The sequence below is a fragment of the Budorcas taxicolor genome, chromosome 18, assembly GCF_023091745.1.
Source record: "Budorcas taxicolor isolate Tak-1 chromosome 18, Takin1.1, whole genome shotgun sequence".
NCBI classification, from domain to species: domain Eukaryota; kingdom Metazoa; phylum Chordata; class Mammalia; order Artiodactyla; family Bovidae; genus Budorcas; species Budorcas taxicolor.
The window spans coordinates 6,400,248-6,417,879 of record NC_068927.1 but is presented as its reverse complement, the minus strand read 5'-3'; the positions used below and the strand labels follow the sequence as shown (position 1 = coordinate 6,417,879).

Below are 17,632 nucleotides of genomic sequence, written 5' to 3'. Positions count from 1 at the left end.
GGACGGGCCCGGGAGCCGCTGGTCGCCAATCACCGTGCGGTGGAGAGGCGGGCGCTCGGCTCCGGCGCGCCGGGGGAGCCAGCTGGCGCCGCTGGCCCCGGGAGCCTCAGACGCTCACCCCGACGCAGAGCGACGCGCGCACCGCAGGGCGGGCGCGGACTCAGCGCCCCGGCCGTCTGCGCTCCGCGGCGCGCCCGCCCCGGCCCCGGGGCGCCCCCGGGAGGAGCAGGCGGCGCGGCGCGGGCCGGCACCGGCGCGCGGGCGGGCGCCGGGGGCCGGAGCCGGGGAGTGCCGAGGCGCCCGGCCCGCGATGTGAGCGGCGGCGGCGGCTCCCACCTGGCGCCGCACCTGGAGCGCCGCGCTCCGGGGCGGCGGGGAGAATGCGCGCCGCCCGCAGCCGCCGCGCCCGCCCCTGACCATGGAGTGCGCCCTCCTGCTCGCGTGCGCCCTCCCCGCCGCCCGCTCGGGCCCGCCGTGGGGGCCGGCGGCGCGCGGGCGCGTGGCTAAGGCAGGTGCCGGGCGAGGGGCGCGCCGCCGGCGGGGAGGCCCGGGCCGCCGGCCCCGCCGCGCCCTCACGCGCCGGGTCGCCTTTTCCTTTGCAGGCGCTCCAGCTGTGCTGCCTCTGCTGCGCGTCGGTCGCCGCAGCCTTAGCCAGTGACAGCCGCGGCGGGGACGGCAGCGGATTAAACCACGGTTCGTATTCGCCCCCTCCCCGCTCCCAGAAGAGCTCTTCCAGGCACTTTGTCCCTTCTTTCCTTCCAAAGAAAGACAAAGTAGGAGAACTCCCCTCCTCTCCCCCACGTGGCAGGTGTGCGCGTGTCCTGGATACACGGGTCCTGTTTGGAGAGGGGGGGATGTGGCCAGGACTTTGAATTTATCATGGGAATCAGGGCCTCAAGCTGCAAGTCGCCTAAAGGAGAAAACAGTCCTTTCCCCCTTTCCCTCGTTCACAGACGTGGTTTAAAAAAAAAAAAAAATCTGTGCTGCGGTGAGAAATTAGAAAGTGAATGGACATTGACCAGGTGGCTGATATCAAAAGGCACTTTCTCCATTTCCTTCTTCTTTCGAGAAGGAACAGGCCCCTTCTTCCTCCATCTTCACACCCCCCCCACCTCCCCTCTCCCCCACCTTCCCTCCCTCACCTCTCCACTCCTGTTCCTTTTATCCTTTTCCCATCTTCTTACTCCCCTTTCTCTTCTTTTGTATCGTTGATTCCCAAAGATCACCAGAGGAAAGCAGGTGGCTTCTCTGGGGAGCGAGGGGTTGGAGAGGGGGGTGCCTCTTCTGAGGTTTCCTGGCTGCAAACATCCAGAACACACTTTACTTCTGTTATTTATTAACTTCTCCCTGGCACCTGGAAGGAAAATCCTTGTTTCCATTGTTCCCATCAGCTGCTGGAGAAGAGCTAATTCCTGACCCAAGGTTTCTACAGCAAGACTTTGATGTCCAGCTGGGGTTCTATCACTTTTTCAGCCTTCCACGGCCTTATCTCCTCCTCTCGGGGAATCAGGGATCCTTTTGGGGAAGAGAGGATGGCAGACTCATGGAGAAGGCCGTGCCACCCAGGAGTGGGTGAGTGAGGGGACCCAGGAGAGCCAGGAATTTGCCCTTGAGAAATTCACCATTTGTCCAACCAGAAAAGCTGGCTGCAGTTTCTAAAACAACCCTTCATTGTTTCATCACGGCCAAATGGCTTGAGATCCCCTCCATTCCAGTCGGCACCTGTAAGCACCTCGTGTTAGGCAGCCCTTGGGCGGATTAATCAGATCACTCACTGCAGGGGCTCTGACTGCCCCTCTTCCCTTGAGGCACTGGATATTACCATCAGCCCACTGGTTCACCCTCCCTTTGCAAACAAACCAGCAGCAGGTGTCTGGGTAGGGGGCTTTGCAGGCTGATTCGAGGAAGGCTGGCTGGATAAGGCTCCTGCGTGTTCTCCCAGCTAAGAGCAGGCAGAGCTTCAGGTGGCTTTGCACAAGGAGGTAAGAATCAACATAGCATAGAGACTGTCTGGAGCATGTGTGATTTTGACAGTTAGGTTTTAGCCTGGGGGAGGGAGGGAGGAGGTGTTTTCTTGCTGTGTTTCATCAAAAAGTCTTGTACACGGAAAGCGCCATAGTAGAGGTTTTGAAGGGAAGTGGTATGTGTGCTGCTCAACTTTTTAAGGTTAAGAGAAAAACATTTTTTTTCAATTGCTTTCTGTTACGCATGTCAATTAGATAGTATTTCTAGTTAAAGAAGTGAAGAAAAAATGGGAAGAATGGCAAGAACATTGTAAGAATGGGTTTCTCAAGCAGTTTGAGTCTCAGATGATTCATATACAGAAGAACACCATTGAAAATTGCCATATTGGGATTTTTTTTTAATTCAAATATAGGACCAAATAGAATATCCCTCATTGATCCCTGCTAGCTACAGGGCTTCTGTTCATTCTTTAGCTTTCTTTCCTTCCTTTTCAGTTGTTGACTATTTTGGGAAAAGGGAAATTCCTCTTGCTTTTCCTCCTCCAGTAACCAAGGACCCAAGTGACTCAAACATGCCTCTTAGTTATTTGGAATCTTTCTGAACACTATCCAAATTAGTTTCCCATTCTGTGCCTAGAAAGTGGAAACCCAGAGTGTTTTTTAATGCGCAGAGGGCATATTCCAAGTCACTTTGTGGACGATACTTTTCAGTTTCAATGTCCTGTGATACAAAACAGTGTGCTGGCCTTTTTTTTTTTTCAAGCAGCAAATTGTTGTTTAACTTCTGCTCTCCGGGACAAGCAGCAATTAGTGCTGCTCTAGGGAGCAATGGGGAAGGTATTTTTAAACACGTCTTTCCAGGTGTCCCCTGATCTGACACGCCCCCACCAACATGTCTGAGCAATTTTCAACATCAGACTGTAGAAGGAAGTCCTGACAATTCCGAGGCATTTTTATGTATCCACTCTATTTTATGCTTACAAGTAAATGGAATTGTCCCAGAGAAAGCTCGCTGTAAAACATTGGGTGATATGAGTGCTTGAGTTTTATTATCACGTATAATTAATATTGGAAGCATAAAATGGCAGTTACTTGTTAATTACCTGAGATTTCATCTCAAGTTACTCAGCGCCATGAGTTATATTTGAAATTTAAGCTCTGTCCATCTTCCTCCCCTCCCCTGCCCCCCCCCCGCCCCGACACACAAATGCTCCCAATGTATTTTAAACAGAGGTATTATCTTGGGGGAAAGTTCCTTTCTTTGACTTTATGTCTCCATGGTTATAATATTGTCTCCTCCAAGTCAACTTTGATGTGTGGATGACTCCATGACGGATATATAAAAAATCCACCTCTCTCTGCAGACCGTGGACGTCGTGGCATTTTCCACGAACATTCTTGACATTCAGCAGGACGGTGCTTGACTCTTAGTTTCTGGAGGAATGACTGTGGCGGAGCTAATTGTCAAGATCACAAAATTCTCCCTGTCATGAGCTGCTCTGAGTGATATATCGTCTAGGTGCATGGCAGTGGAGACAAATATCTTTCAGCTGTGCTTTGCTCACTGCCAGCCTGTGGGAAAGGGGCCCCCGGGGCGTCCTGGGCTCGGGTGCTGACAGCCAAACCTTTCCCATTGCAGATTACGTCTTTGTCACGCCAGTAGAAGTGGACTCGGGCGGGTCATATATTTCCCACGACATTTTGCACAACGGCAGGAAAAAGCGGTCGGCGCAGAGTGCCAGCAGCTCCCTGCATTACCGATTTTCAGCATTTGGACAGGAACTACACTTAGAACTTAAGCCCTCGGCGATCTTGAGCAGTCACTTTATTGTCCAGGTACTTGGGAAAGATGGTGCCTCAGAGACTCGGGAACCCGCGGTGCCGAGATGTTTCTATCAGGGATTTATCAGAAACGACAGCTCGTCCTCCGTCGCTGTGTCTACGTGCGCCGGCTTGGTAAGCACCCCGACTCCCTCTCGCCTGTGTTTTGTGTAACTGGAATGAACAGATGTCTATAATACCGAGCGCTCTTGCAGCCAGCTCTACATATTCACACTGTCAGCTCTGATACGTAGAATCTTCTCAGCTGAATTAATCTAAGCTGCTCCCAGAAAAAGAAAATCTAATAGAACTTCAGTTACCATTTGAGAACGTTCTTTTGATGTTTACTGGTCTGGGCCTCTTCATTCTCCATGTTTGAGGCGATCCCTGAGGAAATTAATTTGATGGATGCCATTCGCTTTGGAAAGTCTTGAGAGACCAGGCTTTATATAAATCTAGCAAGCTGCATGCCTCTACAGTGCTCTGACACAAGGGAAACTTATTTAATGCAGGAGTACATTCACAGCCCTGAGAAGCCTGACCTTCCCTGTGCAAGGGAGGCCTCCTGTTTTCTTTCCACTAATCCGTTAGTGTTGTCCTGCAAGTAAGACATCCTTTTAGAATGTGGTGTGGTGTGTGTGCGGGCTGGTGGGGTGAAGTGTGACATCCAGGAAGGCAGGGCATTTAAAAGCATTCGGGACAAGCAGTATTGCCTCCTCTGTAATCCTCACTGTTGAGCTCGAGACCTGTAATATTAGGATAAATGATACTTGTCTCAGGATTTGGGCATTTGTGCATTAGTAACTGGCGATCTGGGTTGATGCCATCTTGTGTTACAGTTGGGAAGTGTCTGTAACTGACAGAAATGTGTGTGTGTGTGTGTGTGTGTGTGTGTGTGTGTGTGTTGAGATGCACAGTGGTCTCGCTCTGGTGTGGCTAGAAGAAGGAAAACAGGAGGAAACCTCAATTCAGCATGTAGTTAGTAATATACATGATACGCTCTGACTGAGCAAGAGAGTGGGGCTTAGGCGCTGGTTAATGAGGACTTTCATATTCTTGGCTAGCTGAAACTTTATTACGTTAACTTTCCCCGCTCCCCCCACCCCCACCCCCGCCACCATGTTGTGGCTTGACACATAACTAAAACGGTTCATCAAATCAGAGTTACAATGTTTTGTTATGGTCTTTATAGAGTGAAGCAAAGATTTAACAGTTCTCAACTAAGCTGCATCTGTTTAAATGAACGATATGGCTTACTGGTGACTACATATTCTAACCTGGTTACACACACAGGCAGCACCCACGCCTGTGAATATATCTTGTGTTGGTTGGTTGGTTGGTTTGGTGGTGATGAGTCTCCTGACCTTTTGGAAGCATCCTCCTCTCTTCTATTTCAGTATCCTGACATCTTCAGAAGGTGGTCAGGCCCTCCATCACGGTGGCTTACACCACCCCATTCCACATAACCCAGCGGTTAGAAACAGTCTGTCCAAGGTCATTTTCACACTGGCCCTTACCAGAAGGGCCTTGGGCAAGCTAGGAACCTCCCTGTGTCTTAGCGTCTTCATCTCTGCAGTGAGAATGGCAAGAGGGTTTACGCTGCAGGGCTGTGGGGGTGACGTGACTTCCTACATGCAAAGAGCTACAGCAGGTCTAGGAAGGCACTTGGGCTCCTCACGCTGGATGAGCTCAGGATTCCACTCTCTGTGAGTGATAGGAAATCTGACCCTGCTCATCTGATCCCATATGCATAGATGTTGGGTTGTTTCTCCTAAGAAGGAGATTCACTTTAGAACAGGGAACAGAGAGCTACTTCATATGTAGAATGAGGCAGGCTACACAGTTTCATCTTATCGGCAACCACATCTGCCTGTGTATAAGGCCAATATACAGTTTTTCACTGCATGCCAGTCTGACTTTGTTTGTTTTTATGTTTTAAATTTGATTTTTATTTTATGTTGGACTGTAGTTTGATTTATCAATGTTGTGTCAGTTTCAGGCGTATAACAAAGTGATTGAGGGTTTTATATAGATATATACTTTGGCCGCCTCATGCGAAGACTTAACTCGTTGGAAAAGACTCTGGTGCTGGGAGGGATTGGGGGCAGGAGGAGAAGGGGATGACAGAGGATGAGATGGCTGGATGGCATCACGGACTCAATGGACGTGAGTCTGAGTGAACTCCAGGAGTTGGTGATGGACAGGGAGGCCTGGTGTGCTGCGATTCATGGGGTCGCAAAGAGTTGGACACGACTGAGCGACTGAACTGAACTGACTGATATATATATACACACACACATACAGACATACATACACATTCTTTTTCAGATTTTTTCCCATATAGTTTATCACAGAATATTGAGTAGAGTTGCCTGTGCTATGCAGTAGGTCCTTTGGGATGGAAGTGAAAGAAGTCATTGGAAACCACATCTGCCTGTGTGTAAGGCCAATATTCATTTTTTTTCTTTTCATGCCAGTCTGGTTTTGTTTGTTTCTGTGTTTTCAATTTGATTTTTATTTTATGTTGGACAGTAGTTTGATTTACCAATGTTGTGTCAGTTTCAGGTGTATAGCAAAGTGATTGAGTTTATACACACACACACACACACACACACACACACATATACATATACACACGCATGCTTTTTCAGATTTTTTCCCATTCAAGTTTATCACAGAATATTGAGTAGAGTTGCCTATGCTATACAGTAGGTCCTTTCTGATTATCTATTTTATGCATAGAAGTGCATATATGTTAATCACAAACTCCTAATCTTTATTCTCTCCTTTGCATACCAGTCTGATTTTTTTTTTAATTCAATTTTTATGTGTTCAGTCACTCAGTCATTTCCAACTCTTTGCGACCCCATGGACTGCAGCACGCCAGGCTTCCCTGTCCATCACCAACTCCCTGAGCTTACTCAGACTCATGTTCGTCGAGTCAGTGATGCCATCCAACCATCTCATCCTCTCTTGTCCCCTTTGGTCTATAATTTGATTTACAATGTTGTATTTCAGGTGTACAGAAAAGTGATTGAGTTATATGTATATGTATAATCCATTCTTTTTCAGATTTTTTTCCCATATAGGTTATCATAGAATATTGAGTAGAGTTGCCTGTATTATACAGTAGGTCCTTGTTGATTTATATGTTTTATACATAGTAGTATATACATGTTAATCCCAAACTCTTAATTTATCCCTGTCCTTCTCCACACCTTTCCACTGTGGTCGTCATAAATTTGTTTTCCAAGTCTGTGAGTCTTGGAAATAAGTTTGTATCATTTTGGATTCCACATATAAGTGGTATATGATATTTGCCTTGTTCCTTCCGACTAACTTCACTTACTACGATCATCTCTAGGTCCATCGATGTTGCTGCAAGTGGTATTACTTCGTTCTTTTTTTATAATGCCATTATAAGTTGAAACCATGGAATTCACATTGTTTCTTTTAACAAACCAGCCACATAGACTTAATTAACTTTACTTCTCTAGGCCTCGGTTTCCTCTCCTGAACCACGTGAAATGATTTCTAAGACTACTGCCATCTCTAGGCATCTGAGTCTAATTATCAGTTGGTTTACCCCATCAGGGCCCACTAGGTATGGGGTGGGGAAGGTATCAAGCTTATCTCTCTTGCATCACACACCTTCCCATGTCCTGCCAAGAACTGCAAAATATAAACCCATACAGCCATCCTTAATCAAACAAAAAGAAAAATAAAACAGGGAAGAGGATCAAACCCCAAGTGAAAAAGCTGAGACACTGCTCTGTAGTGATTTCTGTAACTTCTGTTGAAGTATAGTGTATATACAGAAAGGTGCAAAAATCACAGTTTACAGCCTAATGAATTTTCACAAAGTTCACATCCCTGTATGCCAGTGCCTGGAAAGACCACTCCCCATCCCTCATCCCCTTCCAGTCACTGCCCACCAGAAGTAACCACTGTCCTAATTTGTAGCATAGCTTGATGTCATCTACTTAAAACAATTTTACTTAAGAGGGGGTCATACAGTGTTCCTCTGTATGAATGTTCTGTGTTGTTTCTAATTGTTAATGGCTGTTGAAATTGTTTCCAGTTTGGGGCTGTTGTGAGAATACTACCAAACATTCTTGTCTCTGCCTTTTGGTAAACTTACACATTCTGTTGGAAACATACTGAAGGCTGAAGTTTCTGGGTCATAGGGTAAAATATATATGTTCTCCTTTGCTGCTGCTGCTGCTGCTGCTGCTGCTAAGTCGCTTCAGTCGTGTCCAACTCTGTGCGACCCCACAGACGGCAGCCCACCAGGCTCTGCCGTCCCTAGGATTCTCCAGGCAAGAACACTGGAGTGGGTTGCCACTTCCTTCTCCAATGCATGAAAGTGAAAAGTGAAAGTGAAGTTGCTCAGTCGTGTCCAACTCCTAGCGACCCCATGGGCTGCAGCCTTCCGGGCTCCTCTGTCCATGGGATTTTCCAGGCAGGAGTACTGGAGTGGGGTGCCATTGCCTTCTCCCTTTCCTTTGCTAGATTCTGCAAAACAGCTTTTCAGAGTGGTTGAACTAATTGACGCTGCCGTCAGCAGTGTGTGAAAGTTCCAGTTGCTTCAGATCCTTATCAACACTTGCTATTATCTCTCTTTTCCATTTGAGACACTCCCACTGACGGATGTAAGGCAGTACCACATTATGGGTTTCGTTTGAATTGTTCTGGTGGTTAACGAAGTCGAATCCTTTCTTATGCCTACTGGCCACTTCTATACCCTTTTTTATGCTCTATTAATTGATCATATATGGACAAGCAATCGTATATAAGTTTTCTCTGTTACCTGAAAGTAGAGTCTTCTATGAAGCCTTCTGTGAGCCAAAATGACAAAAGCAAAGAAGCAGTTACCTTAGGACACATCTTGGCAGTGAGTGCACAGAAGAAGCGGGCATGGAGCACAACGGCTCACAGACGTAGTTCAGAGCTACAGCAGCCTGATGCACAGGTGCTTGGTGGGAGGGGGCTTGGTGGTGCCACTTCCTCTGCTGGGGGTGAGAGCTGCCTCTGTAAGGGCTCACTGGAAAACCAACAGATGAACACTCATCGCCATTTTTGCTTTGGGGTTTTTGTTTTTTAACGTCTTTTGTAAAAGCAAAGTGGTGTAAAGCAAGCTTTTGAAAGTGGGGCATTTCTGCAAGTGTCTTCAGCCCAAATTGTGGCCCTTTTCCCTTTCTTTGTGAATAGAAGCAAGAATTCTGAGCAAAAACACCTTTGCCAACTTATCTTTGGTAGCGTGGCTGTGCACCTCTAACGGTGCTGATCTGCATATGAAACACTGTTGAGGGGCAATAGTGAGCGCTGGAAGATGACTTGAGGCTCCGACTGAGGAATCACTTCACTGAGGAGACAGAGAGATGACCCCCTGAAATGTCTACATCAGAGTTTCACCGAGAGTGGGGCTGGACAACTGGCAACAGAATGACTTTCAAGGTGCTGGCAACTTCCTTGTATGCATCAGTGTGTATTAAAAAAGTAAGAAGTCACCTTTAGATAACAGAATACCGACAGGAAAGCTAACCATTCTCTTGATGGCTAGGAATCCCGGGAGTGGCTTAGAAAGGGTGGAAGGGTTAAAGTGTGTGTGTGTGTGTGTGTGTGCGCATGTGTGTGCATGCATGTGCGTGCGTGCACGCACACTCCCTCAGTGCTGTCCAACTCTTGTGTGACCCCATGGACTGTAGCCCACAAGGCTCCTCTGTCCATGGAATTTTCCCAGCAAGAATATTGGAGTGGATTGCTGTTTCCTCCTTCAGGGGATCTTCCCGACCCAAGGACTGAGCCTGCATTGGCAGGCAGAGTCTCTACTACTGAACCACCAGGGAAGCCCAAAGGTTTTAACAGTGAAATATATATGAATATATATGCATGTACACCTACTCCAGTAAGCATTTCTCAAGCAGGGAATTTAATAATTCACAATTAAATTCTGTTCAAAATATTGTCTTAAAATGTACCTGCCCCCATGATAGTGAGTGAAGTCGCTCAGTCGTGTCAGACTCTTTGAGACCCCATGGATTGTAGCCCACGAGGTTCTTCCATCCATGGGATTTTCCAGGCAAGGGTACTGGAGTGGGTTGCCACTCCCCACCACGATAGACCTCATTTTATTCATCAGTTCAGTAGGCGGCTTGTTGTTGTTCCTCGGTTGCTGTCATGCCCAACTCTTTGTGACCTCATGAACTGCAGCACACCAGATCTCCCTGCCATTCACTCTCTCCCAGAGTTTGCTCAAACGCATGTCCATTGAGTCCATGATGCCACCTAAACATCTCATCCTCTGTTGCCCCCTTCCCCTCCCACCTTCAGTCTTTCCCAGCATCAGGGTCTTTTGCAATGAGTTGGCTCTTCGCACCAAGTGGCCAAAGTATTGGAGCTTCAGCATCAGTCCTTCCAATGAATATTCAGGGTTGATTTCCTTTAGGATTGACTGGTTTGATCTCCTTGCAGTCCAAGGGACTCTCAGGAGTCACAGTTCGAAAGTATCAATTCTTATTTACTTGGAATAACCCATCAAACAGGAGTTCCAAACTTCTATTTGTGAATCCTGCCTACCATTATTTCTGGAGGTGGTGGTTTTTTAAATTGTGACCTTCAGCAGGATCTAACTCTCTCCAGCCCATCACCGCCCCCTACGCCTGGTGGCCCTACAGCCTGTGAACATTATTTGAGTTTGCAAAACTGTGTCCCAGAATCTCAGGGTTGCAGATGAACTGGATCTAATCGCCCTCTGCCACGCGCATGCTTTACACTGTACCCAGCTTCCCCTGAGTACCACTTAGATGAAATGCTTAGCACATCCAGGAAGCCCATGCGTTGTCAGGAGACCCTTCGTCTTAATGTTGAACTACATACAACCTCTCTTCTTATGACTTTCATCTGTATTTCTCAGTTTTGTTTTCTGGGATGCTAGGAGAAACCTGTGTCTTTCTTCCTGCATCTGAGGAGATCTGAGATACGCATCTGCCCCCAAGAGTGGAACTTTTGTGCTCTTTTCTCAGGAAGACAATAATTTTCAGAGTGTGATCAGCTACATTAGCTTCACTTGCATGCGTGTGTGTTCAGTTGTGTCTGACTCTCTGCAACCCTGTGGACTGTAGCCCACCAGGCTCTTCTGTCCATGGAATTTCCAAGCCAAGAATACGGGAGTGAGTGGCCATTTCCTCCTCCAGGGATCTTCCCAACCCAGTACTCAGACCTATGTCTTCTGCCTCTCTTGCACTGCAGGCGGATTATTTGCCATTAAGCCATCAGGGAAGCCCCAGCTTCGCTTGAGGTATTGAAAAGTTCAATGTCTTTATGTACAACAGAAGGTCAACGAGACTGAGCCCAGGAATATGTGTTTTTTAATTTTCCAAATGATTCTAATACATACTAACATGAGAGAACCACTGGGTTAAGACATTGAACATGTAGGCAAATCGTTTTTACATTTGCTGTTGGTCTGACAGAGTGAGCCTATTTCTAAAACTTAGTAGAAATGTCGTATTTGGAGAACTGACTGGAAAGATTATGTCATTCAGTTACTGATGAACTTCTGTTATGTCAGGCACTGTTTGGAGCACAGGGTGGAGAGAGCTGCAAGCAAAGGAATGCTGTAGGAACTTCCCTGATGGTCCAGTGGCTAAGACTCCATGCTGCCCCTGCAGGGGTCATGGGTTTGATCCCTGGTCAGGGAACTAAGATCCTGCATGCCATGAGGGGAGAAAAGGTGGATGCTGTATTCTGCTTCATAGCATTTCCTTCCGAGGGAGAGATGGAGTGGAGTTGCGAGACCCAGAAATTGCTATTTGATTTTGAACTAAGCTATTATTCAACAGAGCCCTGTAACAAACGGTTCATGGAGTGTGGTTTTAGATTAGCATGTTAACAAGTCAGAAACAGCCTGTGTTATAGGTTTTGCCTAATCTGTTTAAAAGTTTCCCTAACTAATTTGATCACGGAACCTGTTTTTCAGGGAACCTCTCTTCATAGTCTAGTAGACCTCTCTGGTAACTCAGATGGTAAAGAATGTGCCTGTAATGCAGGAGACACTGGGTCAGGTAGATCCCCTGGAGAAGGGAATGGCAACCCACTCCAGTATTCTTGCCTGGAGAAGTCCATGAACGGAGGAGCCTGGCTGGTTACAGTCCCTGGGGTCACAAAAAGTCAGGCAGGACTAAACAACTAACACTCAGTGGCAAGAAAATCACCAAAGCAATGATTCCTAAAAGAGATACTGTAATATTATGTATTGATTTCTGACTCTTAAGAGGTGTTGAGGCATAAAAGGGTGGTTTCATGGCCATATATTCCCATAAGGTTCAGGAAACTTTAAGCAAGTGTCCTTGCTCTCATACATTTCTCACCTTTTAATGTGCTCACATGCATGGTGCAGCTCCAAGAGGTCGAATTTTGACGAACTTGATGACTTCCCTGCCCACCTCCCTTTTAAGCCACACTTCCATCAACAACTTGCCAGGGTTCCAGGCTTCACCCTGGAAGAGTAATCCTTAGGTCTAAGATGATTTGCCCTTTAATAGTACCTGATGAATCCAGTTACTAGGTCCACCAGTTGGGAAAATGCACCTCTTGATTGAGGAGTCTGGAGACTCAGCTCCATTCACCACATGAAGATCCAGGGAAGAGGCATGCAAAGATGCTCTCTGTGTTGCGTCTCCACCCAGATCTAGTCTTTACCTCTGACTAGTCACCTCCGCAGCAGACCAGGCTGGCAAGAATGGTAGAGAGCTGTGCTGTTTCTCTGGCGTCTTCTATCCGGTCTCGGATTCGGCTCTAGCCTCAGCATCACGTCAGGGGCTCAGAGTGGAGTGGGTACCACAAGGTCCCTCCAGCCTTGGTTGCGATTTTGTCACTTGGTTTCCGTTTCTTGTTGCCTTGTCCCCAGCCGTGAAACCGTAAGTGGTGTTTCTCCTCCATGGCTGGCTGCCCTCTTGTCCCCATTGTCTCCTTCCTGGTGGTGGTCTTTTTGGACTATGACTGAAGGGACCATTCTTTGGAGAGCCTGGGTCCCTGCAAGGAGCTTTGGAAGCAGTTGGATTTCAGTGGGGACACTTTGATCTTGCTCTTTTTCAGAAGTGTTTTATGACTCAGAAAGTTCTGCCATTGAGTTGCTGTTGCTGGCTGCCCGGTAGTCTTTAGAAAGCTGATTTCCATTCATCAAAGGGCTGAAGTTAAATGACCTTAGTCCAGACAGGCAGAAAGAAAGCGGAGACTCTCCTGCTTTGGGAGGCCTCGTTAACCAGCAGAGGTTTGCTGCCTGACACACACCCCCTTGCAACTTTTCAGTCGCTTGAGAGCATCACGTGAAATTAAGGATTAGACTGGGTTCTATTTACAAGGTTTTGAACACAGGCTGACCCAAGTCAGAGATGTTTTCTTAGATTTTTACTTGTTTCATCAATGGCTAAAAGTTTTTTTGTTTTTTTTGGCCTCTTTTCTATAGGCCCTCTTCAGACATGGTTTGTGAAGATGATAATTTGCTCAGAACAACACTTTTTGCAAAATGCCAGCCAGTCTCCTTTTTTTTAATTGCCAAGGTTCTTGCCAGACAGCAGGATCCCCAGGCTGATCTGAAGGGTGCTCTCATGGGAAGGCAAAAGGCTGATCCTTCCTCCCTGTGTGCTCAGCCTGTTAAAGCATGGCTGCTGAGCATCAGTCTCCCGAGCACCGGAACTGTGAATCTTGCGTGCTGCACCTCAGTTTTCTCATCTGTAAAGTGGGCAGTGGTTGCTGCCTCTCTCTCTCTCTCTCTCTCTCTCTCTCTCAGGATCGTGATGGTCTATGACGGATTCCTTCCTCAGTTACTCTTCTTTTACTTGTAGCTTGCTTTTTTAAATTGAGTTGTAGTTGGTATACAGTGGGGCTTCCCTGTGGTTCAGATGGTGAAGAATCTGCTTGCAGTGTGAGAGATCTGGGTTCCATCCCTGGATCGGGAAGATCCCCTGGAGAAGGGAGACGCAACCCACTCCAGTATTCTGGCCTTGAGAATCCCATGGACAGAGGAGCCTGGTGGGCTACAGTCCACGGGGCTGCGAAAGAGTCGGACGTGACTTAGAGACTTAAGAACGTGGGCTACCATAACAGAGAACCGCAGACTGAGGGGCTTAGTACATTTTGGATGGCGGAAATGTGACATCAAGGTGTCAACAGGGTTGATTTTTCTTGAGGCCTCTGTCCTTGGCTTGTTGATGGCTGCCTTCTCCCTTTGTCTTCATGGGAGCCTGACAGGCTACAGTCCGTGGGATCGCAGAGTCAGACGCAACTGAGCGACTGATACACACACACTCGTGAACAGTATTATAAAGTTACAGGTGTATATGACAGTGATTCACAATTTTAAAAGGCTCTAGGCTCCATCCCCTGTCGTGCAGTGTCCTTGCAGCTACTTTTATCCATAAGAGCTTGTACCTCTCACGCCCCTTCCCCATTATTGCCCCCACCACTGATAACCACTAGCTTGTTCCCTATGTCTGTGAGCCTGCTTCTTTTTTGATATTCACGAGTTTCTTGTATTTTTCAGATTCCCTGTGTGATATCATGTAGCATTTGTCTTTCTTTGTCTTACTTCACTAAGCATATAAGTTCATCCATGTTGCTACAAGTGGCAGACTTTCATTCTTTTTGAAAAGCATTCCATTGTGTGTGTATATGTATATACACACACACACATACATACACACGCCTCTTCTTTATCCAGTCATCTGCTGATGGACGCCTAGATTGCTTCCACATCTTGGCAGTTGCAAATGGTGCTGCTGTAAACACTGGGGTGCATGTATCTTTTTGCACTAGTGGTTTTGTTTCTTTCAGATATAGACCCAGGGGTAGAACTGCTGGGTCACATAGAAGTTCCTTGAAGATTCTTGACTTTGGTCTAGGAGAGAATCTAGGAAGGAAATGGTCATTGAAACTCCTGGCCTGGAGCCTTTTCAGGCTCCTTAGAACAGGAAATGAGCCCTTGGATGTTGGCAGTCATGCTGGTGAGAATCCTGGGGATTTTATGGGGGAAGGTAGCCACCACTTGATCAGTGATGAAGACATAAAATCAGAAAATGAGAGGAAGATAAAGAATCAAAGAGGAAGGAGCTAAGAAACCAATAAAGATTGGGATCAAGGCACACATGAGAAGTCAGGGCAGTGGGGAATGGCTTTGAGCTCAGACTTTGAAACCCCAGTGCCGGCCTTTTCTATGTGACCCAGGTCAAACTATTTACCCTCTCTGGGCTTGATTTTTCACTGGCAAAATGAGGATAATTGTAGTTCCTTCCTCGGGGGGTTATGGATGTAATCAAAAGAAATAATGCTCTGTGTATAATGCTAGAACAGTGGCAGGCACTTAGTAATAACATGGGGGGTGGTGATAACATATCAAACAGTAATTGGTATTATTAGTAGCAGAATTGGCTAGTGCCAGTCCTCCTGAGCACCCACAGGTAAGGAAGTTTTAGCCTAGATAATAATAACAGTTTATATTGATTGAGCACATATCAAATTTTTAAAAACTGGAGCCGTGGAGTAGAAGATTCAGCTAAGACACAGACCTTTATGATATTTACCTATCAGTTTATGATATTTAACTATCAGTTGGCATATTGCTATTCAAAGTCTGAAGTAACAGTTTACTTCATGTACTTCAGAAAGACCTGGGCACTTCAGAAGGTTAAAAAAAAAAAACAACCCTACGTATACTTATGCTCCACCTCTGAAAATTCAGTAGGTCCTGGGTAGAGCCTGGGTGTCCACTTAAATAAAGGCAGGAAAAGCTTCACAGATTGTTCCAGGGGCACCGGAGACTGTGAATCGTTGTCCTAAAGGAGTCTGCAAAGAAGCTTGCCTACAGGAAAGGGAAGACCAGTGGGACATCCTCTGGGAATTGTTTTTGCTCTTGGCACGCGTCTCACCTTCCGAGTGTCATCGGCGCTGTCTAGCGTGAGCCTGTGTGTGTGCTCTCAAGGCGGCAGGCAGGGGTTGCTGGGGTGAATCCAGATGTACAGAGGGTTCTCGGTTCTGTATCAGAACTCTTCAGTGGCAAGTACAGAAACTCCATCTTGAACTCACTTAAGCGTAAGAAAATGTGTATTTTTGGCTCTGGAGCAGTCTTTCTCATTCCTCCTCCTGTCTGTCTCTCCATTTCCCTGCCTCCCTGTTTCTCCCCCCTCACCCCTTCTGCCCACCACCGACCCCCTTCCCCCGCCCGCCTCTTCCGCTCCCCACCTGTACTGGGATGACTAGCTTCCAGCAAGGCTGGACCCAAGCTACCAAATCCCATCATCACTATCCTCTTTCTGTCAGCCTTTCGGCTCTTTCTACTCCTGCTTGTTGCGCCTTCACGTGCAGGACCCCCGAATTCCAGATGTGATTCAGACGCTGCCCTGGGAGCCTGGTGTCACACGTGACTTGCAGTGACTCTGCGGTTGTAACCGACGTCATACGTGGGAACAAGCGCGTGGGGCTCTTGTCTTTATTTGCTCTCTCACCTGTCTGTAAGCCTCAGAGGGCCGCACTCAAACCCTCTGTGTCCAAGCAAGACTAGATCAGATTTTGGATTGTATATTGGCATGTGAATTAGTGGATAAAAGGCGGTCTGGGATGCACAGTAAGCCAAGGGCTTCACAGTTACCTGTCAGTTTGAAGCTCTTTTTGAAACCAGAGTTGATTCTTTCTGTTGTGTGTGGCCTTAAAATTGTGTTAGTCATACTTCTTCTGAAGTTGTTGTTGTTTTTTTTTGATGAAGAAGGAGTGCCTAAAAATAATGTGTGTCTTGAAGTTCCTTGTTATTCTCTTAATTCCTGTATATTTAATCACACCCTTATAATTAATATGTTTGTTTCTAGTTTGTTTGCTATTGCTAAAAAAGTATGCATGTATATGGGTCTTCTTAGTTGTATGCAATTCTATATTTTATGAGAGAGACAGAAAGACCCACCTTGTGAAAAGCTGGGATGCCAAACACAGGCAGGATATTAGCTATGGCCAGAGATGGACTTACTGATATTGACATTATCCACCCAATACCATGCTCACCTTGGTTGTATAACATGCAGGGTTACGAGAACTTGTTTCGTTTCGTCTTCCATGAGCCTAAGACAGTCACTTAGGAAACCAGTTGTCTCCAGCAGAGCATGCATGCTGGGGAAACTGCACGGTTTCCCACCGTCAACAGTAAACAATTTAAGAGAAAATGGTACTGATTAATTCCCGAAGGCCAAGTATAAACAGGACTAATGTTAACAGTGCACATGAAGGCTCTCAGGACCCAAAATATTTGCCTGGACTTCCTACACATCTCTGTCCACAAACCCGGGAGCTCCTCCTCGATTAGATCAAGTCATTCCCGTGGAAGTCGGTTCCCACGGTTTTCCTATCCAATTATAGGGCCGCATTCACTCAAATAGGCTGGTGAGCGTGTTCTGTCTGGACTACGTGCTCACCTCTCCTGAAGGGATGCCTTTGATGTATGGGAGGATTTCAAGTTCAGCTGAATTCTTTTGATTGCTTATTCATGCCACTGAGCTTTGGAATATCTTATCTGCCCTTATTACCACCGCAAGTCAAGGGGGCATGCTTTCCAGTATAAATTATAAAGTGCACATCACTAATTTACTAGAAGGCAGCTATGCACACACCCTTCTTTAGAACCAGCACTTGAAAGGGATTGAGATAAGCTCGTCAAAGGAGATTATCTCTCTGATGATTTACCGAGTTCTCCCACAGCGCCGTGCTGTTGCAGTGTCTGTGGGTTCATTTTGCTACTTCGCAGTTCAACCCCCTTTCGTATTTTACTCTGTCACTTGCAGGAGGCGAATGAAGAGTTACCCCAG

At 46.8% G+C, this 17,632-nt stretch overlaps 1 protein-coding gene across 1 annotated transcript in view; it reads left to right on the top strand.

The window, feature by feature from the left end:
• Positions 1–418: 418 nt before the first annotated feature.
• The window catches only part of ADAMTS18 (ADAM metallopeptidase with thrombospondin type 1 motif 18), a 150,253-nt gene continuing 133,039 nt past the window's right edge, over positions 419–17,632 (top strand). Inside the window, exons 1-3 of the mRNA XM_052656549.1 lie at positions 419–508; positions 603–693; positions 3,604–3,920. Coding sequence (XP_052512509.1) covers positions 419–508; positions 603–693; positions 3,604–3,920 — 498 coding nt within the window. The remainder of the gene's footprint in view (positions 509–602; positions 694–3,603; positions 3,921–17,632) is intronic.